Source organism: Orcinus orca, chromosome 7, assembly GCF_937001465.1.
Source record: "Orcinus orca chromosome 7, mOrcOrc1.1, whole genome shotgun sequence".
NCBI lineage: Eukaryota > Metazoa > Chordata > Mammalia > Artiodactyla > Delphinidae > Orcinus > Orcinus orca.
The window spans coordinates 11,966,666-11,985,346 of record NC_064565.1 but is presented as its reverse complement, the minus strand read 5'-3'; the positions used below and the strand labels follow the sequence as shown (position 1 = coordinate 11,985,346).

Here is an 18,681-nt window from a genome sequence, read left to right as displayed (position 1 = left end):
TTTCTGTCGCTCACACTCAGAAAGGTGGGGCAGGCACTCTGGCAGGTCACCCGTGTCGTCCCCAATTCACTGACTAATGTGGTGGGCATCAGTGGCCGGGCCTGGGCAGCTCCACCTCTCTGGATCTCCCTCCCATCCAGGAGTGCCTGAGGCCACCAGTTTCTCTGGCAGGACGCTGGCATCACCAGGCTTGAGACAGTGGAATCCACGCAGGTTCCAGCCTGTCCACGTGAGCTCCCCCACCTCACATCCTTCTGCCCTTCCCCAAGCCCACCCTGAGCACGTTGCTTCCAGCATCAGAGCCTTGGGAAGGCCTCCCAGGTGGTCCCCAGCCAGCTCCCACAGCCACTGACGCTCTGACAAACAGCAGTTTTGATGGACACACAACTGCTCTGATCAAGTCCTACTGACAGACACACAAAACAAACCTGTCTGGCCACAAGTGTTCACATGCTGTGGGCAGGACAAGGGGGCTGTTTGGGTGTCCCAATGGCCGGTGGCCTCCTGAGCCCATCTTCTCGGGAAACCAGAGCTCAACTCTGTCTCCTAGCTCTCATCCCTCAGACGTTCTGTACCTGCCCCCCAGCCCCATCCCCACATCAGAAGTCCACACATCTGTGCTGACCCGCTGCGCCTGCCTGGAACCTTTGGGGCCGGGGGTGGGAAAAGACCCCTGGTGTATTGGGGTTAGACGTACCAGGAGCAGCCAGAGTCTTCACCAGCATCGGCACCTAGTCCCTGCTGCAATGACCCAATGAGATGCTTGCTCTTTTTACCCCCATTTCACAGGTGAGGAAACTGAGAGAAGTTAAGTGACTTGATCCCTGGCACAGGACAAGGAAGCGGCAGATCTTGGGTTCTAGCCCAGGACTGTCTGCCCTCCTGAACAACTTCACTAGACACCCTTCTGGAGCTACACCCGGGCCTTTGACTGGTCTCCCCAGTGTTTCCAGCCTCATATTTCTAGGCCCATACATGGATCCTTTGTGAGGATCGCGTTAGCATCCCCTCACACTCGATGGGAATGTCTGCAATCCGGATGTAGCTTCCTTTCCCAGTTGAGCAGCTGTTACCTGGGATAGCATCACGCAGACCAGGCTTGGCCTCATGTGGAGCCCCCAGAGGGACAGAGAAGTGGTCAGGGAAGGCCTTCAACCTGAGACCAGAGGGTGGGGTGCCAGCAGAAAGAAGGCGCCAGAGCAGAGCCCTCCAGGCCAGGGGCGCAGCAGAGCAGGAGCCCCGAGACAGGAGGGACCTTGGCCTATGGGAGGAACGGGTACAGCAGGTGCATCCTGGGTGAGAAGAGGGAGGACCGGAGAGCCAGAGCCCAAGTCATGCAAAGCTGTGGGGTTCATGGGGGAACACTGGATTGTTTGGGTGAGATGAGAAGGTACTGGAGCATTTTAACAGGGGAACAATATGCTCTGACTTATGCCTTAGATGGTTGGTGGTAGAGAACGGAAACAGGGCTAAGCGTGGTGGGGCTCCCAGGAAAAACAGACCACCACCCCTTTCTCCCAGACATGCAATGAAAATGTTCTGAGCACATGGCCTGTGTCCCAGGACATCCCTCTCTCACGCAAGCCGGCTCACCACCTCTCAGGTTGTCTAGCGAGCAAGTCCCTCAGGAGCAAAGCCATGGATGGGACTTTGTTAGGGAACCATTGAGTGAAACCACCCGCCCTGGCCGGGCACAACGATAACCACTTGCCTGAGCTGTCGCATGACAGGAGGTCCCAGTAAGGAACATGGTGCAGCCACCGAAAACTAACCTGGAGAATTCGGGAGGGGCCGCAAGAGGGGGGAGACACCAGCCCATAATATGTCCCACCAACCTCCCAGAAACATTCACACTGGAATCCACCCTGGCTGAGCAACGTGCACACCACCAGGAAGGACCCTGAGTCAGACTATGGGCCAAGCAAGACGACTGTCCAGAGACAACCCGAAACTAACCCCCTCACCATAAAACCCAAGCCTGCGAGCCACGTGGCAGAGCAGTTCTCCCGGGTCCCCTTACCCTGCTGCTCTCCACCCGGGGCCCCTTCCCAATGAAGTCTCTTGCTCTGTCAGCACGTGTGTCTCCTCGGACAGTTCATTTCTGAGTGTTAGACAAGGGCCCACTCTTGGGCCCTGAACAATTTCAGTTGCTATAAATTAAAGATATTCATGTACTGCCTTCCTTGTGACCTAGGTTCCGTGGCTGCAGAGTGCTCCAGAGAAGAATTAGACGTATGGGGGTATTTACAGAAAATAAGTCCTAAAGGTGCTTCCGGTTTCTGATGGAGGATTGAATACCTTCATCTAACCTGGCTCCCTCCCGAAGAATTTTTTTTTAATCATAAACCTGTGGGATTGGGGTGAATAGGAGAGAAGACAGTAGCAGTTACACTTGGGGAGATGGACAGCAGAAATAAGAGGGAACTGGGACTTCCCTGGTGGCCCAGTCGTTAAGAATCTACCTGCCAATGCAGGGGACATGGGTTCAAGCCCTGGTCCAGGAAGATCCCACATGCCGCGGAGCAGCTAAGCCCGTGCGCCACAACTACTGTCTGAAAGGCCGGATCAGAGTTGGGGGGCTCTGACACAGGAAAGGCAGCCAGGATCTGCCTTCCTTTGGCACACTGGGGTGCTGTGTACAGTGAAAGGCTTTTTTACTTTAACAAAAAGTCACTGCCCTCTGAGATCGGGAAGTTTAACTGGGAATATGTCTTCGAAGGGGAGGCCAACTGCCTGAGCCAGAGCTCAGGCAGAGAGGACTCTGGTTTGACTTCCTAATTCAGTAGCGGGGCTTCAGGGTGAACGTGAGGTGGGAAGACTTGGGCTCCACGGTGAAGGTGGAGCAGTGCACGATCGAGGTTACTGGAAAGACTGGAGGGAAGGTACCCCCCTGAAGACAGAAGGAAATGGGACAAGGTCTGGAGAGGTTAACAGCCCAGGACCCTGTGACAGACCCCTCCGGCCACCAGGCACACATGTCAGATTCAGACCCACAAGGTGCAGCCTTGCTTCTTTGGGTGGGAGCCGTCTGGACCCTTCAGCAACACCCCTGGTGTCTCCTGGAAGGACACCGGCTGTCTGGGCAAAGGCTCCGGCATCTTCATCCCTCCTTCAGTGTGTCTGTCCTCTCTGTGCTGTCTACCCATGCCCACATTCGGCCCCGTTGCCCACCCTCCTCCCCAGACAGCTTCCAAACCCACCTATCAGGTTTCTGGTCAGGGGCTGGCCTGGACTAAGTGAGAAGGGGCAGGTGGTGGTGGAAATATAGTAATACCGTTTTGTGCTAAGGTACTGATGACTAATGATGGTTTCATAAATTAGGCCTTCATTTTACTGTAGACTATTTCTTCAACCTCAGAGAATGAATCTCTTCCTAATGCAATCGAGAGCAAAACCTGGGTCTGAGAGGGAAGATCTTATGAGGTGGCCAGGACCCCTGAGGTCCAGGCAGGTGGGAGGTCTCAGTTTGCTGAGCCATTCTGGATGTACTCAGAAGACAGTTTCCACCTACCTGCATACCCTGGAGGAGAACAGGGCGTGCAGTCTAACCGTGGATTTGGTCACCTAGTGTTAAAAGCACATTAAAGTGCGTGCTTAACTTAACCACAGGCATGAGTGTTAGAAGAGCTGAAGCTCTGAGAAGATTTTGTAAGGAACAGTGACAGTGAAAGATTAGACTGCCTCACAGCAAAGCAGATTCATTCATTCGTGCCTTCATTCACTCGTTCATGTGTGCATTCGACACATGTTTCTGCAGCACCTGCCCAGCGCCAGGCACTTGTTAGGTGCTAGGGGTTCGATGATGACTAAGGCACAGTCCCTGCCCTCAAGGAGCTTACGGTCTAATGGGGTTCCATGAACCACCCCCATTCCACAGAGAAATAGCTTCCCTTTGCTGCTGTGCAGCTGCTGGGCGGGCCCGATCCAGACCTCCAGCCACTCCCTCCAGCTGGTCTGTAGAGAGGGAGGCCTGTACGGTCCAAAACTTGCCTGGAGGACTTCGCGTGTCTCTGAGATAACTGCAGCCCCCTTTCTCTCTTCCCCGGCCTCCAAGAAGAAGCACCGTTCTCTTCGGTCTCATCTATTACCAGGGGATTTTTTTTTTTCAGTGACTGAATAAAATAGTCTTCCTTTTCCTCTTGTCCATAGGAAAAGGGGTTCTGAAGCAGCAGAAAAGAGATTACAAACTGGGGGCGGTGGGGGGGAACAAATTAGAATTCAGTTTGCTTAACTCAAGTCTGTTCTTGGACTTGTAGTAAACAGCCTTCTTCCTGCTAGAACTGAGGCCTCTGAGAGAGCCCTGGCCCTCCGCTCTGCCCTGGAACATCCTGCCGCCTCTGAGGCACGATGGCCAGATCAGAGAAGGCATCGTGGGGCTGTGGTACCGTTGCTGAGCCAACTTCCGAAGGCCTGTGGTCCCTAACCGCCCCGCGCTCCGGGTCCTTTCTTCAGTGTTGATTGACATCAGTGGTTCTGAGCACTACACACGTCTCCTGAGGCCTCTCGTTATATTTTTACACATTGACCGATCAGATGGCCAGTAAAAGATGTAACGGTTGCGGTGACGACCAATTCGGCGGAAGCCCCAGAGCATCCTGCCCGCAGCAACAGGACCTGTGCCGCAGGCCTGAGGGGCGGCGCCCAGCTCTGCGGTCTAGAATGAGCCACGGGGTCTGAGGTGGGACCTCGTCTGAGTGCTGGGAGCCAAGGAATTGGTTCCTTCCATGTCAGAAGCCTGGGATAACTAACGCCCAGGGCTGCAGCTGGCTCCGTTCTATTCCGTTCTGTTTTAGCTGTTTCAGAAATAAGTCCTCCTGTTCCGTTCCCTTCTGCACAGTCGGTCAGCTCGAAACGTCTCTTCAGTAGAGAGGTCGAGCAGGCCCGGGCTGGAATCACTTAACATGCTGAGTCCGTCCAGGCTCAGGGGTTCGATCTGGAGCTCTTCTTGCAATGGAAACGGAGTGTCCACGTTTAGGCTGACCTCGGGCATGCCTGCCAGAGCACTGTCGAGGTCTTTGAACAGGCTGGTGCTCGAGTTTTCTGGAAAGAGCAGCGGGAGAGGAAAACAATGCAGATTTAGGAGGCGTGAGGACCAGGTCACTAAGAGGACACAACTGATGACAACCCCCAAAACGCCGTTCCTGTCATCTTCCCAACCAGGACAGTCATCACCTGTGTCCCAACCACTCCTGGGCCTACGGTTTTGCTCTGGAATCTATGTTATTTTCAGTCAGTCCCACAACTCCCAGTTTTGCTGGTTTTCTCCCTTGGAACAGTTGTCAATCACGGGAAATTAAGCAGTTCAGAAATGGCTTGGGTCACCAGGCCCCTTCCCTACTGCCTCACAGGCTCTGGGGCTGGACACCTGCATCTCAGAAAGGTAAAGTTGAGCGACAGGCCTTTCATTTTCTTCTTTATATAATATTATGTTGTTTAAACTATCTTACAGTGGTATCTGTAGAAACACAGTGAACTAAAAGAAGCAGCCCTCACCTGTCAGGATGGTGTTTGGGAAATTCCCGCAGTTGGAATACAGGTTTGGTCTCAAATGAAAGGAGTCCTGTGGTCCTCGGGGACCCTGTTGCACCAGGGACACCTGGAAGCATCAAAGGTCACATTGTAAGGGACGGTCTCTGTTTCCAAGGACACAACATTGTGGTGTGCTCCCGGAGCAAAACCAGACGTGAACGCTCTCTTACGGTCCCTTCTCTCTAGGATCCCAGAGTGCCCAGCCGCTGCGACAGCCTACACAGAACATTCTGCTCAGGCAGGGGGATGCTGCGGTAGAGGAGGGGTCCCTGAGGGCCACACTTGTCCCTGTTTGCGCGCTGCCTGGCCCTCTATGCCACCCCAGGGGCCACCACTGGCCATGGTTTCTGCGGGCCCTCTGGTCTCAGCCACCTCCCCTGTTCAGCTCACAAACACGTCTGGAAACTACCACCTGTGGAGCCCTTCAAAGGCCCTGTCTGTAACCAAGGAAGTGATGGGCTCTTTTCCTCTTTGGTTTCTAGAAAAACGAGAAAGCAGAACCTTCTCCTTCTCTCACTCAGAGGCAGAAACCACAGGCAGGCCCCTCTCTGCGAGAAAGCCTCTATGAGGATGGGTTAGAACTGGGGCCTACTTTATTTATCTTTTTTATTCTTATTTTTTTGTTAATGAAAATGTATTAACTATATAACCTTTGACTACCAGAGAAACTTCAATATGTACAGATCACCACGAAGTTCCCAGTTTCTGGGGCCTATTTTAGGTGCCGTTCCTGAAATTAATTTTTAAACTATTTAAAAACATCTTTCAAAAGTAGGAGTTTTCATCATTTTTTCAGAAACACACTGACTCACCTAGACTCAAATGGCTTCTTTAGAAATTGGGGAGGCAGGGACTATTGGTTCTTACCACGAGGCTTCCCCATGGCCTATTCAGGAAACATCTATCTTTATTTATTTTACTGTTATTATTATTATTATTAAGTTCTGGAAAGTGCTCTTCCTTCTCTCCATAATATATCCTGGAGCCCAAACCATAATTAGTGAATACTATAAAATCTAGGGATATTAAAAAATGGTCTGTGTTAGGGAGAAACTAAAAAGAAAAAGAGAAAGTCTGAATGAAAGTACCTGCGGGATTGACCCCAGCCAGGACGAGCTCCCAGGAGGCCACACACTGTGCAGGGCACAGCAACTCAGGCCGAGGCAAAGCCCCTCCCTGGGTCTGAGTCTCCTCAACACGATAGATAGATCTGTGAATTGCTACGGTTCCGTCCAGCATCAATGACTCTACAATTCTATGGCTAGAGTGTCATCACAAAGTCTTCTACCACTTGTTCAAACAGGTCCTCTGCTGAGGCCTGACAATTAGCTAAGGCAGCCAGCATGAGCCTCTAGGGCCTGGGGCAGTGCCAGGCTGTCCTAGCCGCTGAGCACACCTGAGGTCAGAGAAGTGCGGTACCAAGTCTGTTTGGTGTGGGTTCCACGCACGGAAGAGGCCTGACTGTGGCAGTTCCTGCTCCGAGGAGTTCCTGCTCACCTGCTGAGTAAAGGCTGGGCCTGGCCTCATGGACTGCTGCTCAAAGCTCACATCTGGGAAGAAGCTGGTCAAAGATGAGCCCTTCAGGAAAGAAGGAGGGGACCATTTAGCTTGGAACTCGGGGCGACCTAAGCGTTCCCTCCTCCTGGTGTTCCCGGTGGGACTCGCCTGGGCCGCGAGGAGCTGGAAGTCTGACTGGGGCAGCGATGGGGCTGCCTGGGGCTGCTGAGCAGTGGGCTCCTGGGTGTGGGGCTGCTGCAGCAGAGGCTGGGGGAGGTCCTGGGGTATGGGGTAAGGGGGTGGGGGTGACACTTGGGCTTGAGCTTCTGTGGGCAGGAAGGAGAGCGGGCTTCGATCTGAGGACACCATCTGAAAAACAAGGCCACCAACTACTTAGCTTCTGAGTTTCTAGCAGTGAGTCCTTTATGATTAGGAAATGTCAAAGTGAGGAAAAACCCTGAGATTTTCCTCACCCTGATAGTCTATACTATGCTCTGAGAAGCCCAGTTCTGTATCCTTCAAAGTATATCTCAAATCTCACTTCCCCACAAAACATTTTCCATTCGACGACTATTTCTATTGTCTTAAAAAACAAACAAAACAAAACCCAGCCAATTTAACCAGTTTCATCTCAGTTTTCTCAGTTGAAAATCATGTTTGTTTTTTCACAGCCAAAACTTCCGGTTAAAAATGGATGACTGAAAAAAGCATTTAGCTCTGCTGTCTCCCAAAACTCTCCTAAAACAGCATTAAACAACAATACATTTTAGACAAAGAAACAATAAATTTGTGAGCAATTGACAGGACAAAGAAACTAAGTTTTTGGGTGCCCAATTAGTGAAGAATCTAAACAGAGTTTGGGCTTGAGGTAATAAATTAAAGAAATAACAAGCTTTGTTAATGCAGGCTTCTCAGCCAGAATTCCCCATCTCTGGTGATAAGGGTGTCCTTCTGCCTCCATATCTGGTGGGGGGGGGGACACCTTTCACACAAGAGACATATTTCCTGTTTTCAGGAAGACAGAAAGGGGGGTCAGAGTGTCTCTCTTGCATCAGCCGCTTCTTAAGTAACTTTAATTCAAAATAATCAATATGCCATTGAGGCCCATTTTGGGGTAGCCTACCCTGGGCCCCAACATAATCATGAACCACTTCAAGGGAGCCTGAGAATTGAGTTGGGTGGCAAAGGGTGGAAAAGTAACCAGGCCAGTGGATAGCATGAGGGCATTCTGGATGCAGGAAAAGCATCTTCTTACTGTCCATCCCTACCCTGGTGTTGTAGCCCTGACAGAGTGGTCTTTCTGTCCATGGTTCTGATCTTCACCAGTCAGGTAAAGTATTAACCACAGCAGGGAAACTATCCAAGTTCATGAGCTAGGGCTTTGCTTGCATTTCTATTGCCAGGGTTTACCACGAATTTGTTTTACTCTCATGCTCACCCTTGACTGCAGCAAATGAGAATCAATAATAATTGCCCCTGAATTTGCACACATGTAATTGAATCGTTCATCAGGCTTCATTCGTAGGTTGACCACTGCGATTCAATTCTACTCAGCAACCATCGAGTGCCTATCATTCTGAACATCATCTGAGGCTCTAGGGACACAGACACTATGACGTTCATACATGGAAGAGCTCACAGTTCAGAGGGGACACAACTTGAGAACAAATTACACCACAACGTGATCAATGGCAGCATAAAAGGTCTCACTTCTAAAACTAAGTTTATCTGAGCAAACTCTTTACTATGAGGACCTCATCAAGAAACCACAGGCACAGAGGGACAGATAGATCTGAAAAAAAGAATGAAGAATATGTGTTTTCCAAGGCAATATGGAATATGTGTTTTCCAAGGCAATCTCTATTTTAGAGATCAGCTTTCATGAAAAGAGAAGACAATGAGCCCACTTAACTGGAATTTTCTTTAAATACAGGATCTGGTATAAGAGTTAATGAGGCCACTTTTTGAAGAGTATTTAAAATTATGATTTTTGTTAAAAGAATATTTGTTGAGGTCCAATAAATCCAGTGTGTGTGTGTGTATGTGTGTGTGTGTGTGTGTGTGTGTGTGATTTTTTTTAAATAAATCTAATATCCCTTCAGTCACTAAAAGCTAACACTGGCAATAACCGTCTGATTGCAGCTTTTATGGTACAGTAATGGGGACAGTACACAGAGTCCGTGTGAGGCATTTTATAGTTAACAACACTGCCTGTAGTTAAGAAAACTGATCAAGGGCTTCCCTGGTGGCACAGTGGTTGAGAGTCCACCTGCCGATGCAGGGGACACGGGTTCGTGCCCCGGTCTGGGAAGATCCCACGTGCCGCGGAGCGGCTGGGCCCGTAAGCCATGGCCACTGAGCCTGCGCGTCCGGAGCCTGTGCTCTGCAATGGGAGAGGCCGCAACAGTGAGAGCCCTATGTAACACACAAAAAAAAAAAGAAAGAAAGAAAACTGATCGATAGTAGAGAGTGTTTATTATTCCTGCAATTGAAGAGAACAACTCGCAGTCCATCTTCATTTCAGGAAAATGATCCTGTTAGGATATTTATGTGAACCCATGGCCCCATTATCATTCTCCTTTTTTACCAGCTCTGTCTTCTAAATATGTTGGTGAGATCCTTGGGTCGGGGCAGTCCTGCCCTGGAAGACCTGGCCTCTCACCCTAGGCGTCCAGGTGTCCTCCACCCACCATGTCGGCTCGATGGAGAGAAGGGGTCCTGGCCTCATCGATCCAGGAGGAAAGCAGATTTTTCAAAGCTCAGAATAATTCTGGAGACCCCTCTCATCTGACACACGAGCAGCTGTCTTGATAGGACCGCCACACACACACACACACACACACACACACACACACACTGGATTTATTGGACCTTCTCCTTTACTCTCTGGGGCGCAGATCACAGTGGGTATCCTTAATGCCTATTACAGTGAGGAGCCCTCTAACAAGTGGAACAGACTTCACTCTGAGCTTTAGTGCAAGGAAGAAAGAAAATCATTAATGTGAAAAGCTCTTAATGAAGCAGCACATACATTTTCCATCCGGTCCCAGCCACCCTCACTAACACACTGATGAACATTTAGACAAATAAATACTCTCCTTCCTGCACCATCCTGAATACACTTCACCAGGACTGATGGACCTAGGTTTAGGGAGCTCTGGTCTGGCATTGGGCTGAGGCCCTGAGAAGGTAAAGGATTTACTGGGTTCCTGACTATGTGCTCCAGGCCCTCATCCCCAACCTCACTGAATCCCCACAATAAAACTACTGAAGTTTTCATCTACTTTTGTAGACAAGTTACCAAGCTCACAGAGACTAGCCTTCACAAGAAGGTTACCCAATGTAACCAATTGGGATTCCAAAGCACATCTGTCTGCTCTCCCCACCCCCTCTGTCACTCCCTACCACCCTGCTGTAGAGGAATACATACATACTGCTGATCTGTTCTGATGGAGTTTCACAATGGCCAATTTCATGGAATCGGTCCAGGTTTGCCCAAGACTGAGGGGGTTCCCAGGATGCAGGACTTTCAGTGCTAAAACCAGGAAGGTGCCAGGGAAATTGGGAGAGGTTGGTCCCCCCACCAGCATCTGCTCCTGCTTTGCCCTTCCCAACAGCACCCAGAGTTCACTGGGTACCTGCCTCTCCCACACCCAGTTCCTGTGTTGTGCCCTGTTGGGCTTCAGTCATTAGTTCAGAGGTGGACATGGGGTCTAATCAGGTTCAAGTGATGTGAGTGGAGGGAATGAGGACTCAGGCCTGGAATACTGGGATGGCAGTGCTCTCTCCTCAGTGACTTTTTGGAGTAAGGGTGAGATGTCTGAAGCAGATGCAGCCATATTGCTACCATGAAGCCAAGGCCACAAAGAGCTGGCAAGGAGAGATTAAAAGGAATTGGGTTCCAGATGACCTAGAGGCTCACTCAACCCTGAACCTGCCCTACCTCCAGGCTCCCTTCTTGTAAGGATCACAAATCCTCTTTACTTCGAAGCCCATTTGGCTTAGGCTTCTGTTTTCTGGCAGCCAGAAGCATCCTGAGCTGTGGTCCTCAACATGTAGCCCATGACTAGCAACACTACTGCACCCAGACTTGAGTAAGAAACCCTAAGGGTGGGACCCAGCCACCTGCTTTTAACAGGCCCTCTTCATGATTCTGATGGAGGTTCGTTCACCAAGGACCTTGTGATGTGCTTCCAAAGAGCCCTGGAACCGTGTGAAACTGGGTCAAGTGACACCAACAGCTGCCTCATAAATGTCACCTTCCTGAGACAAAACTTCTCAAAGAAGAAAGTGAGCCTCAGAATCAAAACTGCAAGAGCAGATCCTGCATGAGTTTTCAGCCTGCCATCCTGTCCAATGGATTTCGGACTTGCCCATTCCCAAAATTATATAGGCCCATGTAAAGTATATACCCTATCTAGCCTTACTCTCCTTGGAATTTCTCATGCTCATGTGAATTTCCCATGCGTATGAATTAAATTTGAGTTTCTCTTGTTAATCTGCCTTATGTCATTTTAATTATGCAAACAGCCCAAAGAACCAATATTCCCCTCCCCCACATTGTCTTTGTGAAATGAAAAAGGAGAGGATGTCCTTCTCCCACCCTCTTTGTAGCTGGATGGCATCTGCATCGTCCCTGAAAATTTCCTTTGAAATCATTTCAAATCTGAAATGCTGTACATGGTGTTGGTGGTGGTAGAGATGGAACAGGTGGATAGCAGGTTGGGGCTCCAGGGCAGTCTCACCTTTTCCTGTACTCAGCCTCCCAGACTGAGGAAAGTGTCTGAATCAGAATTTCCTCTGCTCCCATGAGCCCTTCTGTCTGTGCTCCCACTGTCCTGGCGTCAGAGACGGCTGGAGCTGGAGAGACACTGGCACTGCATTTGACCCCTCCTGGCCGTCCAGTGTTGCTCAGACTCTTCTCTTGTCCCAAATGCAGCACAAAGGCCTCTGCATCCATCAGGCTTCTCCAGAGAAACAGAACCACACCACCAGCTCTGGCTTCCCAATCTGACCTTCCTTCTTATACTTGCTTTGTTCCAACTGAGTTCTCCGGAGATGGGTGATGGAGAAAACTGGGTAACTCCACACGCCTGGATCCACTCTGTGGGATGTACAATCTCTGAAATTTCCTGCTGATGGAAAATCAGCCAGGTTTCTTAAATCCTCCAGGTCCACCCATCAGCCCTGTGAGGAGTGCCAAATATGCCCAGGCAGAGGGTCTTAGTCAGCTGTGGCTGCCCGCACAAAACACCACAGATGGGGAGGCTTAAACAACAGGAAGTCATTACTCACAGTTCTGGAAGCTGGAGGTCCAAGATCAAGGTGTCCCGGAGGTTTGGTTTCTCTCCTTGGCTTGCAGACAGCCACCTTCTCACTGTGTCCTCACTTGGTCTTTCCACTGTGGGTGCACTGGTGTCTCTGTGTGTCCCAGTTTCCTCTTCTTATGAGGACACCAATCAGATTGGATGAGGACCCATTTTAACCTAATAAACACCTTAAAGGCTTTATCTCCAAACAAAGTCATACTCTGAGGCACTGGGGGTTAGGACTTCAACATAGGAATTTGGGGACACAATTCCACCTATAACAGAAAATGTGGATTTGTCCCAGAAAAGGGAGGGCAAAGAGGAATGATCCCTGGGGAGAAACACCTTGGAGGAGGAGTCTGCAGAAAGACAATTGACTGGAAATCTGGCCCCTCCCCTCTCTGGGACAGGCAAAGTTGACCCCTTGCATGACACATGCCTGGAATTCGTGTGTATTTATATGAGAAAATTCTCTAAAATCTCATAATGCTAACAGGCACCATCATTATAGATTAGAATTTCACGTAATTTTCTTTCTGGCTGTGCATGTTTTTTTCTACAGTGACCATAAAAATGCAGACTCTACAGTCAAACTTTCTGATTTGGGGAGGTGGTTGGCACCCTGAGCTTTGGTTTCCTCCTCTGCAAATGAAGCTATAACAGCCTCTATGATGTCATAAAGCTACAATGAGATCCACTTCAAGCCCTCAGCCCAGGGCCTGGGGTACAGAAGTGCTCCGTAGTTGTTGTTTCTGTAAGTAGCACTCAAACCTGGAGGCAAATAGTCTTATCCTCTTTGTATCCCCCCCACTCATAATTGCAAGAATGATGCCTAGCTACCCCAGGCATCCAATACATATACTAAAACTAGAAGAAATGAATAAATGACTGACCAAGCCATCCAGCTGGGAAGGCTGCCCCAAGCAGGCTCAGAGCTCACACTCACTGCCGGCTCAGGTCCCTCTAGCCTGTATTTGGATCATGCTGGGCACCACCAGGCCCACAACTGGTCCCACACAGGTGCTTCCCCCAGAACTGACATCTAGGCCCCAACTGCGGCCCAGCGTGGCCCCGATGCCCACCCCCAGGCACGTCCTGCTCTGCCTGCTCTCACCTCTAACTCTCCCAATTCCCAGCCAGCCTCAGGGTCCCTCATCTGACGGTGGGTTTCTGTTACAAATTAACCCTGTTATTTACTGAGCACCTGCCCTGTGCCAGCCCAGGGCTGGATTCTTCACATACATTGTTGAATTCCAGGACACACAAGAAACCTGTGAAGTAAACATGAGACTTAAACTGGACATTATGTGTTACATGTCAACCCAAACCCCATTTCCTAAAACATATCAGAACCAGTAATGTAGCCAAAATAATATGTTAGGGTGTGAAATGCTTAAGGTATTGCTTCCTCATCACTAAACATTGTGATTATGAGCAAATAATTAATTGTCTTTTGTCAGGCATAAGACCGCTCAGCATCAGCGAAACCTAAGATACACATTTGGCTTTTGGACATCCAGAGATCTTCCAAAGTCTACAAGACATTCCGGTAATGAATTATTTGTATTTGGAATGTAACTTAAGACTTTTTTCTCACATGTTTTTGTTTTAATCAAGGTGTGATTTCCATACAAGGAAGAGCACAAACCTTACGCTTTTGTTTGTTTGTTTGTTTGTTTTGTTTTGTTTTTGCAGTATGCGGGCCTCTCACTGTTGTGGCCTCTCCTGTTGCGGAGCACAGGCTCTGGACACGCAGGCTCAGCGGCCATGGCTCATGGGCCCAGCCGCTCCGCGGCACGTGGGATCTTCCCGGACCGGGGCACGAACCTGTGTCCCCTGCATCGGCAGGCAGACTCTCAACAACTGCGCCACCAGGGAAACCCCTTAGGCTTTTTATACTGTATACACCCTGGATACTGTTCCACCCTTTAGAAGTCAGTTATATTAGTTTTTTGAGACAGAGGGTTGTACAGTAAATGACTCATTATTGACAGTTTACACAATCCAAATCTAAGTGTCATCATGGCCCCTTACAAGATCAAGAAGGAATGTTATCTTTTAAGGAGTTGTCCTGTTGATGCTAGGAGAATGCTGCTCTTTACGGTTGAGCAGGTATTTTTGTCGATGGAGGACATTTGGTCGATGCAAAATGCAGATACACAATGCACAGTAGTGGGGGCGAGAGGAGGCCAACAGACAAAAATAGTTTATGTTTAGATTTTTCTTGTCTTGCCATAAAATGTGAATTTTATTTCACATCAGAGTGGGACCTTATGAGGGTTTATTGCCCTTATAAGAGACACCAGAGGCCTTACTCACTCTCTCCCTTTCTGTCTTTGCCACGTGAGGACACAGTAAGAAAGCAACCATCCACAAGCCAGGAAGAAAGTCTTCATCAGAACCTGACCGTATTGGCAACCTGATCTCAGGCTTCCAGCCTCCAGAACTGTGAGAAATAAATTTCTGTTGTTTAAACTACTCAGGCTATAGTATTTTATGATGGCATCCCAAACTAAGACAGAACCTCTATCCTGACATCAATTACCATAGGCTGGTTGGGACCCTCCCCACCCATGAGGAGATGTGGCCTTAGCTGATGAGGTGGAGGAAACAGCAGAGATGTGGTATCTCTTCAGATGGTCTCTTCGCTTTTGGGCTCGGGCCTGTGACCCTTGAAGATAGGAGCCTAGAGTCAAGTGGAGAAGCCAGATGGCTTTGGAGAAGGACAGTCGCGGGAGCTCTACTCCCCTCTGCAGCCCTCAGAAGCTTCTGCCTCTGCATTCCTTCTGTCCCACTCAAGTCCAAAGGGAAACCTACAACTTTCTTGAGGACGGGCTTGCAGATCTGCTTTATTTTTAGACAGTTTCTCACTTGCTTTCTCCCAGGGCCAGTCCTGTCAGTACGAGAGAGGTGGGTGGGAGCAGGGCAGCTATAATACGTCCTTAATTAGTGGTGAAATCAGTTCCAGAAATATGATGGGATTTATCATGCCAGGAAATGGGCTTCTAGGTCCCCACACTAGAGGTTTGTTATTTTTAACGTGAAGTCGAGAGAAGAAACTGTCTCAAGGTAAGGACCCCAGTAAATTCATATTACTTTCTTCCTCAATTTCATAGCAGTTGAAGCTTGGGAAATTCAGAGAAAGCCACTTGAAATGGAAAAAAATAGACCACAGAAACCTGATTAAGTACTTTTACTGGGTATTTCCTCTTCCTCATGAGCTGTGAGTCAACAGCAAGGCCCACCCTGCAGGGTGCAGAGCCCTGGGCTCTCATGAGGGAGGGTCTAACTCAGGCTCATCACCAGCCAGCTGCGTGGTCTTGGGCTCCTCCCCAACAGCATGGGAGGTTAGGAGTCACTTGCTTCATTCATTTGACATTGCCTGAGTCCCATCTGGTGTCCAGCACAGTGTTGGGCTCTGAAGACTCAGAGATGACCCAACCGTGTATCCTGCACTCCAGAGCTTCCCAGGGGTGGCGAGCTGACAGTGACCCACGGAGTGACCAGTGCTATGCAGAGGCATGTGGCAGGGGGCCCTGTAGGGGCACATGAAAGGGGGCACAAACCCCAGAATGGAAGTCGGGAAGGACCCACAGAGGTGTGGCCCCTGAGCTGAGTGTTTAAAGGCAAGCCGGAGCCGCCCAGGTTGGGAGTGGATGGGAACTCAAACAGACATAGAAAACAGGCATAAGGATACTGGGGAAGAAGGAGGGGTGGGATGAACTGACAGATTGGGATTGGCATAGATACACTACTATGTATAATGTAGATAACTGACTAGAACCTACTGTACAGCACAGCGAACTCTACTCAATGCTCTGTGGTGACCTAAATGGGAAGGAAATTTTAAAAAGAGGGGATATACGTATACATATAGCTGATTCACTTTGCTGTACAGCAGAAAGTAACACAACACTGTAAAACAGCTATACTCCAATAAAAATTAATTTTTAAAAAGATAGAAAAAATAAAAGTTTAAAGAAAAAAAGCAGAAGAAGTGAAGGGAAGCATGGAGGGGCAGGTGTTGGAGATGGGGTGAGAGAGACAGGTGAGGTCAGGCCGCAGGGACTGGCAAAACATGCTAAGGGGCTTGGAATGTGTCCCACAGGCAATACAGCTCCAGAATAGCTCAAGGCAGAGGTGTGACTTGCAGTTTAGAAAAATATAGGAGAGGTGATGGATAAAGGTGTCAGGAATGACACTTTGGTTTCTGGCCGTTACCAAGACAGACTGTGAGCTGAGGGGATGGGGGAGGGTGAAGTGGGGAGAGGATAAGTTTAGTTCAGGGCACGTTGATGACGTGGCTTCCGTGAGGCGTCCACACAGAGGCGTCATAAACACAATTGGATGTGCACTATAAAGCTCAGAAGAGAGGGCTCTGGTTGCAAATACAGCTCTGGCAGCCACTGGCATGAAGTGTGTACATGTTGTTCCAAACCACTAACAGGCAAATCAGCAAGAGGTCCAGTTTCACACCCTTGGCCACCTTCGCCCACACTTCCTCAATCATCCAGAAGCCCAGATGGCTCACTCAGACCAAAAGGGAGACAGTCCACTTCCTGGGCAAGGCAGGAGGAGCCCTGCGGGCAGGGTCTGCTGCAGAGAGGACTGGTCCCCCTGAGGTGCACTGGGCAGACTCAGTTCTGGGCCGTTGAGCTAGCATAGCAGCTGCATGACAACAAAGCTGTGTGTCTAGGTCAGCACGATCCTCTGAGGGAGGGGCGTGCACCTGACAATCCCTTGCTTCCGTGCCAAGTTCAGTCCCAGCAAATCTGGGTCTAGACCCCTCACCTACTCTCCCAGCCATTCTCCTCCAAAGCTCCACTGTGTCAGAGCTCACTCAGATATCCGCCATCCACAAAATGCATGCCAGCATCCCTCCTAGCAGCCCCAAGCAACTAAAAGCATTCATTCCCTGCCATTCTCCAAAAAAAAGTATAATTGCCTCTATGGCTTATTATGGATGTGTTAAACTTATTTCTTGAACAAGCTGATAAAACACATAATACAAAATCCACGTAATTCAAAATCCACATAATATAAAGAGGAAACCATGAAAAAATCTTCCTTCCCACCACTGTCCTCCAGGTTTCCCAGCTCCCTGCCCCACAGGTAGCCAGTTGTCAGTTTCTTGTTCATAGGACTAGATGCATTTTCTAGCTACACAGCATATACTTAAACATATTCTCACATAAATGGCAGTAGACTGCACACTCTGGTCTGTACCTTGGCTTTTTTGTTTAACAATATATATTGGAGATCACTTCAAATCAGAAGGAGAGAGCATTCTCATTCTTTTTACAGGTGTGCTGTGATCATGTATTAATATGGTTTGTGTAGACATGTGCCTTTTGGTGAACGTTCAGCCTGTATCCCTTGCTTTGCTATTTCCAACTGTGTTCTGGCAATCACCATGCTCTGATGTCATCTCACACATGTAAAAAAATCTGTCAGATAACACCCTAGAAGCAAAAGGACTGGCTTTGTGTTACCATCTCTCAGAAGCCACCCAAGAGACTTGCCAGCACCTTTTCCTAATAGCAGAAAAAATAAAATATAAGTGTCATCAGAGAAGGTAAGACAAATGGCAGGAAAACAAGATTGCACTTGTGTTCAGATTCTCTAAAATAAACCGGATTGAGATAAAGGAGTGAGGGAGGTCCAAGTAATTGATGGACATGGCAGTTTGTGTTCCCCAGGAAGCCAACTCTGAGATGGAGTCTGGGCAGGATGTTCACCAGGGGGTTGCCTTTGGAATCCACACCCGTGGAAGGAAGGGAATGAAAGCAGGAGTGGGCAGGGGAGATGTCAGGCAGTCATGCAGCCAACACTGTGGAGCACTCACAGGTGAACCCTGACACCTCTGCCTCGATCAGCCACTGGCTTCTTGCTACCCCAGCCAAGGTGACCCTGCCGCTGAGGGAATCCCTGAAGACAGCTGAAGGCTTTATGCCAAAAGTACTCAGAAGTTTGGGCAACAAATCCTTTCCTGAAGGAAGATCTGGGCAGTGCATCTTCATGTCCATCTCAGCAGAGGACGGGGCCTCAGGAAATAGCAACAGTTAATAGAAAGGCAGATTAGAAAGAACCCCCAAAAATATAGATAAACAACAAGGTCCTATTGAATAGCACAGGGAACTAGATTTAATATCCTGTAATAAACCATAATGGAAAAGAATATATAGATATATGTATAACTGAATCACTTTCCTGTACACCTGAAACTAACACAACATTGTAAATCAACTATGCTTCAATTTAAATTAGAAAAGGAAAAGCCCAAGAAATATTCTTTTGTAGGTAGAGATGAAGGATATCATGGGAGCCTATAGCTTGTGAAACGAGA

The 18,681-nt window shown here is 49.0% G+C and overlaps 1 protein-coding gene across 1 annotated transcript; it reads right to left on the bottom strand.

The window, feature by feature from the left end:
• Positions 1–4,777: 4,777 nt before the first annotated feature.
• LOC101281174 (CREB-regulated transcription coactivator 3-like) lies at positions 4,778–9,754 on the bottom strand. The gene is made up of 5 exons (XM_004276905.3): positions 9,689–9,754; positions 7,195–7,305; positions 7,027–7,107; positions 5,494–5,596; positions 4,778–5,040 (listed from the first exon to the last, which is right to left on the bottom strand). The coding sequence occupies exons 1-5, from the start codon at positions 9,752–9,754 to the stop codon at positions 4,799–4,801; spliced, it is 603 nt and encodes a 200-aa protein (XP_004276953.3). The 3' UTR covers positions 4,778–4,798.
• Positions 9,755–18,681: the final 8,927 nt, after the last annotated feature.